Source organism: Octodon degus, unplaced genomic scaffold (genome assembly GCF_000260255.1).
Source record: "Octodon degus isolate 3935 unplaced genomic scaffold, OctDeg1.0 scaffold00255, whole genome shotgun sequence".
Classification (NCBI taxonomy): domain Eukaryota; kingdom Metazoa; phylum Chordata; class Mammalia; order Rodentia; family Octodontidae; genus Octodon; species Octodon degus.
In genome coordinates, this window is record NW_004524831.1 from 612,413 (window position 1) to 621,690 (window position 9,278).

The following is a 9,278-nucleotide window of genomic DNA, read 5'->3' on the forward strand; positions in this document are numbered from 1 at the left end:
GAAGAAGAAGAAGAAGAAGAAGAAGAAGAAGAAGAAGAAGAAGAAGAAGAAGAAGAAGAAGAAGAAGAAGAAGAAGAAGAAGAACAAGAACAAGAACAAGAAGAACAAGAAGAACAACAAGAACAAGAAGAACAAGAAAAAGAACAAGAAGAACAAGAAGAACAAGAACAAGAAGAAGAACAAGAAGAACAAGAACAAGAACAAGAAGAACAAGAACAAGAACAAGAAGAAGAACAAGAAGAACAAGAACAAGAAGAACAAGAAGAAGAAGAAATGCAAAATACCTCACATGTTAGAGAATATCAGCCTAGCCTAGATGTCTCAATGGATCTCACTGAAATCCTCAAATCCTCAAATCTGTCTAATCGGGGAATCACACTGAGGTCTCCTCCCTGAATCTAATTTGGATAAGTCCCAGTGACAAGGTCCACTGAGATTACCCAGGTTCTGATCCTGAGGATAGATGAGTCATTTCTGCCTCCACAGGTTGCCAATAAAATTAAATCCACGTGGAAATAGCTTCCTACCAGCGTTTCTAGTTCATTTGTACACATTCGCCCCCTGGTGGTCCTGAGCATCACAGCAAGGAGGTTTGTGTCCGAGCTTATACTGAGATCCCCTCACTGTGCCTCCTGTACAATAATACAGGGCTGTGTCCTCAGCTCTCAGGGTGTCCATTTGCAGATAGACCGTGCTTTTGGAATCATCTCTGGAGATGGCGAATCGTCCTTTCACAGACGCGGCATATTCAGTTGTGTAGCCATTAGCTTTGGTTCTAATGTGAGCAACCCACTGCAGCCCCTTCCCAGGAGCCTGGCGGGCCCAGTCCATGTAGTAGTTACTGAAGGTGAATCCAGAGGCTGCACAGGAGAGTCTCAGGGACCCTCCAGGCTGCACCAAGCCTCCTCCGGATTCCATCAACTGCACCTCAGCCTGGATACCTGCAAACATAAAAATATCCTGGCCATTAAACTTTTGCAAGACTCATTGTTTATCCCATCTTTGACCACCCGCACCCTCAGTATCCCTTGTTCACCACAAATCACCTTTTAAGACAGTAACAAGGAAAACCAGGCTCAGCGTGAGCTCCATGGTCAGCCTCATGTCCTCAGTCCTGATTAGGAAGGGAGAACCAGGGCTGGGCTCTGCTGCAGAGCTGCAACCAGCTGAGCTGAGCTGGTTTTCATCAGCAGAAGGAGGCCCTATTTGCATGTCCTCCTGCTATATAGACAGCTCATAGACTTGAAGGAGAAAAAGTTCAATACCAAGACAAGATGCTAGTTCTCTCATTAAGTCTAATGAAAATATTAATATTCAGTCAAAATAACAATACTCTGGAAGAACCCACACAGGACCTCTTCTATCCCTCATAGGTAGAAGCTTATCTCAATAAGCACTTCCTACTTGTAAAAGATTAAGTATTTTTGTTGTAATGTTCACTTGTAATTTGTATTCTTAATGTATCTTGCCCTTTTTTTGAGTGTCTGTGTTTGTTGAGGAAACATCCATGAACTATCTATCAGAATAAGTGTAACCACATTATCGATTACCCTGAGATCTTGAACTAAATGACAATAACCATTAGATTTACATACAGGAATGGGAACATTGTCTGGCCAGTAGGCACTTTTAATGAAACTATTGGCAAGATGTCAAATTACGGGCTTGAGTCGTCACTGGTATTTATGGGCTTTTGGATGTTGGGGAACACAGGGGAAGGCTAAGAGAGCTCTGAGGCACACCAGTGCCACAGTAGCATGAGTGTCACAGGAGGAAAATATAAGTGTTCTGTTATGGTTTATGTCTAGATTTCCCCCCAAAGCCTCATGTAAGTTATGGGGCAGATGCAGCAGGAGGAGCAATGAGTGGCCTGAGGGGCAGGGGCAGAAGAGCAGGACAGAGCCTGAGGGGCAGGGCCAAAGAGACATGAATGTAAAACTGGCTAGCCTATGCTTACTCAGAAATGTGGAGAGGGTCATTCTGGACACAGCGGTGACCCATCCTGTCCACCAGTGTCTTGAAACCTCCAGTAACTGTGAGCTAAATAAATCTTTCCTTCCCTAAGCTTGAATGTTGGGTATTTATCCCAGCAATGAGAAAAAAGTAACTAAGACAGAATTTGGTACTAGAGAAGTAGAGTCATTGCTGTGGCTAAACCTGACCATGTCAATTACCAGCTTTTGGGAATGGCTGATGGAAAGAGAGAGGAAACATTTGGAGATGCCTACAAGAGAAGCGCCAGAACAGCTTTGGCTATTCTGTAGGGGAGTTTCTGGTCACAGCTCAGACCAGAAAACTGGTAGAAATCCTACCTGTAAACACGAGGCTGGGGAGATTTCTGCTGGGAAGAAGGACTGCCTTGACTGTTGGACTCCAGATCATTTGTGTTTGGTTTGGCAGAAAGTTTGTTTGAATTTTGCCTGTGTCCAGAGACTTTGCCTGAGACTGAGATTAAACATGGAGGACTGATTAATCTTTCAAAGGAAATCTCAAAGCAGTCAAATATTGGGGCAGTGGAATGGTTATTGTTGGGGGCTCTTAGTCACATATATGTTGAGAATCATGAGCAAAACCTCAACAGAATGATTTAGAATCTTGTGTACTTGACCAGAAAGAAAGTGTCAAGAAGGCTCTGTACTGCAAAGATAGAGCTGAGATCTTCATTGCCCAGGAGGAACAGGAGAATAAAAAAGATGTCCTGAGGGCATCACAGGAGGTGGCAGGTTCTTACTGTTTGCAGCCTCCGAATCACAAGGGTGAGGGACTTTGCTTTGGGGAGAAAGCCACAGAGCCCCATGTTTCAAGATTGAGGTGGTGGCTACACCAGGTTCCAGAATGGTGCTGGCATAGAGAATTTGTTCCTTGGAATCAGGGTCAGAGTGCTCAGCAATCCACTCAACCCCTGCAGCCAAGAGAGAGGAAAGTCTGGCAACTGCTCCAGCTGGCCGGAGACCTTGGCATTATCCACCTGTCACTGGTTATAGGTGCAGGCAGAATGCAGGAGTTCTGAGATTAAGGAGTCTTCCACTTAGATTTCAGAGGAAGGCCTGGGAGGCCAGGCAGTGTGCTCCTGAGAGGGCAGTGTGTGAAGCTGTGAGTGACAAGCCAATTCAGTGGAAACCCTAGAAATTTGGAAAAGCCAGGAACATGGATCACCTAAGGGAAACTGCAAAGAGGGAGCAAAGCCAGCCTAAGACAGAAGCCATGGGAGCTACCAGCACCAGAAATGCCATAAGGGTGGAGCCATGTAGAGCTCACAATTTGCCACATGTTGCTTCAGCTGTTTCATATGGAACTATAGGACTTAATGTTTGCCCTGCTGGATTTTGGACTTGTTTTGGCCCCAGTGGTCTGTATCCTGTACAGGGGCTCACAGTTGAGAATTTGCCTTGGGTCTTGGAGGAGACTTGGAATTTGAACTTTTCAGCAATGCTGAAACATTGGAACTTTGGCAACTCTTGGAGATGGATTAAAATGCCTTTTGCACAAAGGGATGCATATGACACTTTGAGGGCCTGGGGGTGAGATGTTATGGTTTGTGTCTAGTTGTCCCCAAAAAAAGTCATGTAAGTTATGGGGCAGATGCAACAGGAGGAGCAATGAGTGGCTTGAGGGGTGGGGCCAGAGGACCAGGGTGGTGCCTGAATGACAGGGCCAGTGCAGTGCAGACTGTTAAACTGGCTAGCCTGTGCTTACTCAGAGATGTGGAAAGGGTCATCCTGGACACAGCAGCACCCTAGACTGTCCTCCAGTGTCTTGAATCCTCCAGTAACTAAAGCTAAATAAACCTTTCCTTCCCTAAGCTTGAGTGTTGGATATTTGTCCCAGCAATGAGGAAAAAAAGTAACTAAGACATGTCCCAAGGATGTTGTCCACAAGGGAAGAGGGAAGAAGGAGGGAGGGAGGATCTGGTGGCTCACTGAAGTTGGGTATGTAGGATGAGGCCTGTGGGGGAGGGGTGAAAGAGGAGTGGAGCTTTTGGAGTAGATCTCTCCCCATGTGAGGGGTGGAGTAGGTTTCGATCACAAGGAAATTATGAATGAAAAGTAGTGTCTGGAGTAGCAGGAATTTGTCCTGTCTGAGTGGGTCTTGAAGGTTAGGCATCACCTCCTACTTGAGGATGTACAGCTATTGCAGTGCCCTGAAAGCACATAAAGAACACTATGTGTGTCCTCCATGTATAAGCAGAGTGTCCAACCTGAGATGTCCAGAGAGACTTGCAACTCAAAGATTTCAGTGGGGCTGTGGACTCCAAGCCTCATCAGTCCTCTTCAGTGGAGCAAGTCAACTATTGATTCATCTGGCTGCAGTGAGTTTTCCTCTGATTGTAGGGAAATGGGGGACTTACCTGCGCTCTAGCAGACAGAGCAGTCACATTTCCAGTGGCCCTTGAGATTATAGATTGGATCAGGTCCAAGAGGTGGCATCAGGCATGGACAGGCTTGTGCCAGGTGTCCTTCACTGCATTTGAAATATGGTCCAAAGGGTGTCCTTCAGCACAGTGTTACTTAGACTTAGCAATAGTTTCACTCCATGCAAAGTGAACTTGAGTAGAGGCAAAGATTCACTGATTTTGAGCACAGTTTATGTGGGACTCTTTCACATTAAAATGTTCACACTCTGGTCCCTCCTTTTCTCTATGACCTCACTTCACAAAAGCTGCCTAAGAGCTTGTTCCACTGTCATTCACTGTGGTACTGAGTTGTCCATCTTCTTCCTGCTGTAAATTCCATTCCAGAACCAGAAAACACAAAGACATATGTGTGCTACACTTATGTCAAAGAGGTGTTGCTGATCACTGGGGAAGAGAAGGCGCCCATGTGTTTTCTCCAGATACTCCTGTGTGATCATTTTCTTTCTAGGTTCAGCTTTTCTTACTGTTCTCTGGATATGATTCCGAAATTCAACATGCTAACTCTATGATAGATCGGACTTTTTCAATAATTATGTACCATGTATCTGATAGTAAAGTCACTGAAATTCAATCATTACACCAATTGGCCTACGATATTATTTTGACCCTTAACCCAATATATAGCCCAGATTGTCATGAAATTCACAACGATCCTCTTGTGTCTACAACCTCAGTCTCTGGATTACAGGTATGTGACACTCTGCTGCTCTGAAAACTTTTCTATTTACTGATTTTTTTTTCTTGCTTTTGAGCTATAAAAGTTCACTTTCACTTTTGTACTAACTTTGGCTGAGTGATGCTGCTTGTGCAGTCTTGTATTAGTGGGAAAAAAAGACTTTTATATAGTATCACAAATTTATTTAAACCCTTTTAATCGTTGTATTGTGCTCCTCTGCTTCTCATTCAAAGTATCCTTAGAAACTGGATTTAATGTCTGCATTTTTTATGCCTTTCTCATTTATGTTCAATGTTGTTTTGAAGTTTTTCCATCATGAATATTGATCAAACAATTAATGAAGACATTTATTTCTTGGGATAGGAAGTTGTGATTGAAGACATATTGATTATTTACAGCATAACAAATAATAAAATAATTATTATAAATACCCTAAAAACATTGCTTAATTGTATGTATTTATCAGTATTGTAGTATGTGAATATAGGACAATAAAATTTTACATTATGATTATTTAGGTAATATTTGTTAGCAGATATATGCCAGCAGTTTCTGCTTTGAGATTCTGGAAATTATCTTTCCTGAGATACTTTCTTGTGTGTCGCATATTCTATTGTATTAATATTAGCCATCTTTTTATTTCAACTTTACTTTTTTTGTGTGACTGGCTCAGCCCGCCCTGGGGGTGGGGCAGTCGGGGCACATAGTGGTTGTTGTGCATTGAGCTGGCCATCAAGACCAGACATGGTGATGCACACCTGTAATCCCAGGGCTGGGGAGGCTGAAAAAGGATTACTACATGTCCACGCTGTGTTGTGAGACATTGAACCAAATACACACACAAAGAATTCAGTATTTGCGTATATTCATTTAAATGAAATACTATTGTAGTGGTCAGAAGGGAAATTTTTACTTCTTCAACTGCTTTAAAACCATTGTATTTGAAGTATATACACATTATATAATGGCTAAATTTAGCAAATTCACACTCATGTTACCTCATAACATTTTGTGATGAAAAATGTATAATCTACTTTGTAAGTCACTATTCAGGAACAGGATAAATCATGGCTTAGGTTTACAACAAGACTGGAATTTGAATTTCTTGTTTGTAAAAGGAACATCTAAGCTAAACAATGTTGAAACAAACTTTCCCTGAAACTCTGAAAGAACCCAAGCAGTTTTAAGACATACCTAAAGAAAAAGATCTCAAAATGAAATGTAAACTGTAAAGCCTATTTACGACTCCACAATTTTTTTCACTATGGCATGTAGAAAATACATAATTACAAAACCCTGTATACACATTGTTCAGTAATACTAAGAAGCAAATATGGGTCAAACAAAATCCTGATGATTGTAACAGCAGTGCGATGGGACCTTTTTCCCGGCCAATGGGAATGGAAATGGTTCTGCCACGTGAAGGGTCTTTGGGAATTTCTAACTCAGATGAAGCTATCCAGGGATCAAAATAACATGAATCATTCACACAAGTGATGTGAATATGATATTTCTGAACATCACATGAAGATGTCCCCATCACCTTCATGTTTTCCAGCTCCTCCCCACCATGGTTGAAGAATCCACCATGGATGAAGAATGCATGTGGGCACAGTTCAGACATCTGGAGAAGGCTCTTACAATGAAGCATTTGAACCATCAGCATTAAGCAACCATGTAGTGCAAGACTCAGGAGATTACTCAGGAAAGAGCTCAACAGCCTGCCAGGCAACCACATGCAAAAGAGGGCTTCTGCTTTTTACTCTGCTCTCAGAGCCTCTACCCCTGCCTGCCTAACAAGCCACCTCTACCCAGGATCCAACAGCGTTGCTCTTGTTAGTCTGTCACCTATTAATTTTTATACATTTGGAACCTATGATAGAAGCAGATTATTCGGTAATTATCCAAACACAGTGGCCATTGTGAGGACCACTTTGTTGATGCTGGTGTCCCTGGAGATCAAAGCTGATTGTTCAGGGCTTAGCTGTAGGGGTTTGTATCACCAAAATTCTGAGAGCCACTTCAGGCCCTTCCTTGGGGGATAATGATTCCAAGTTCTCCTCACAACATAGGTGCTCAGTGAGAAGGAGGTCAGCTTGAAAGTCTCAGTGTGGAACCCAGGAACAGAACCAGACATGTGGCAGGCAGCCTATGGAAAAACAGAAAACAAATGAAGCTAGTTCAGATGAGGACAAGAACCTTTGCATCACTAAGGTCCTGATCCAAGAACTCTCAGGCAGAGAATGTCAACAGCAGGAGAAGTGAACACAGCCTGACCCTGTGAGGCACAGTAGTCCTGGCCCAGGCCCTGCTGGGCTTTCTAACAGCAAAGGGAAAATCTGGAAATTTACATTTCCCTCCTCCAAGTAGTGACCCCAATTTGAGGACCCAGAACTCAGAAATCAGAACAGAGAAGATAAATTTATGTAGTGGAGAGAATTCCAAATCTCAATCTGACTCTTGCAGTCCCTTACTGCCAGCCCCACAGACACAGGACATAGCAGTGCTGAGCAGAGCTGGGCAGCCCATGAACAAGTTGCCTGAAATCACAAGTGAGGAAGGAGATGCTGTGAACCTGAATAGAAGAGTATGTCACTGAGTTCTGACAAGGAAAACCCAGTGATTTCCCCTTGGCATGTGATGCATCCTCTTTTTCCCCAAATAGGTTTATTCACAGAGGACAGAGGGACATTTCATGCCATGAACAGTGAGAAAGTCATCAAACCTTGGCCAGGTTCCTGCATCAGCCATTGACTGAACCACTAAGCCCCAGGTCATAGAAATGAGCTACTTGATTTAAAATAAGACAGCCTTCCCTTTCAGGAAAGAGGAGATAAAGAGGTAACCTTCAAATGTAATTTTGGGGTAATGGATTTGGAATAAATGACAATGTCAGTTAGTCATCAATGTTTTCCTGTGGTAGAGGGATTAATGTAAACTATCTCTCATGTTAGAGAACATCAGCCTGGTCTAGCTGGCTCAATAAATGACATTTGAATCCTCAAATATGTCTTAATCAGGGAATCATGCTGAGATCTCTTCCATGAATCTAATTTGTACAAAGCCTGGTAACCAGGTCCATTTAAATTACCCAGGTTCTAATCCTGTAGACAGTAGGAGCCCTTTCTGCCTCTATAAGCATTGCTTAGACTTTAACCCAGGTGCATTGAGCCCCCTGGCAATGAAACATTCCCAGTTCCATGGTAGGAGCAGAATAAAGCAGGTAGAATTCGCCTTTGTGAGGATGTGAAAAGCAGAAGCCTCAGAGCCTGACAGGAAAGCAGCTGTTTTCCCTGTGGCCCTGCTGATGAAGCTGTTTCCAGGTTCTGTTTGTCAAACGCTCCCCCTGATGGTTTTTAGCACTACTGAAAGGAGGTTTTTGTCAGGGCTTATACTGAGCTGTCCTCTCTGTGTCTCTTACACAATAATACAGGGCTGTGTCCTCAGCTCTCAGGGTGTCCATTTGCAGATAGACCATGCTTTTGGAATCATCTCTGGAGATGGTGAATCTTCCTTTCACAGACGCAGCATAGTCCGTTGTATAACTATTAGCTTTATTCCTAATGCGAGCAACCCACTCCAGCCCCTTTCCTGGAGCCTGGCGGGCCCAGTCCATGTAGAAGTTACTGAAGGTGAATCCAGAGGCTGCACAGGAGAGTCTCAGGGACCCTCCAGGTTGCACCAAGCCTCCCCCAGACTCCACCAGCTGCACCTCAGCCTGGACACCTGCAAAGACAGAGAGATCCTGCTCAGGAAGCTGTCACACAGGCCCACTGTTTATCCCACTCATGTCCACTTACACACTCAATATCTCTTGTTATGCATAAATCACCTTTGAAAACAGCAACAAGGAAAACCCAGCTCAGCCCAAGCTCCATGGTGAGCCGTCTGTGTTCAGCTCTGATCACAAATTAGCAACAGCTCAGCATGCAGAACTGGGCTCCTCAGCAGAGCTGTAGGGTTAGAGCTGGGCTGGGCTGCTTTTCATCAGCAGAGGGAGGTCTTATTTGCATGGCCTCCTGCTATATAGTCAGCTTTGTGGGCTCAAAGTGGCAAAAGTTCAGTAGCAAGATCAATCAAATGAGGAAATTCAATTAGGAACAAATTCAATGACTTTGTTAGAAAGCAATAAATTATCTTGTTGAAATGACAAAAAAAGATCAAATGGAACTTCACTTCTTAGATCTG

The 9,278-nt window shown here is 43.5% G+C and overlaps 2 gene segments (V, D, J or C); both read right to left on the minus strand.

The window, feature by feature from the left end:
- Window positions 1–477: 477 nt before the first annotated feature.
- Window positions 478–1,132, minus strand: LOC101562980. The segment is given in 2 exon segments: window positions 478–941; window positions 1,047–1,132. Coding segments are annotated over 2 exon segments (459 nt in total).
- A 7,340-nt stretch (window positions 1,133–8,472) lies between these two features.
- Window positions 8,473–9,030, minus strand: LOC101563381. The segment is given in 2 exon segments: window positions 8,473–8,816; window positions 8,923–9,030. Coding segments are annotated over 2 exon segments (390 nt in total).
- Window positions 9,031–9,278: the final 248 nt, after the last annotated feature.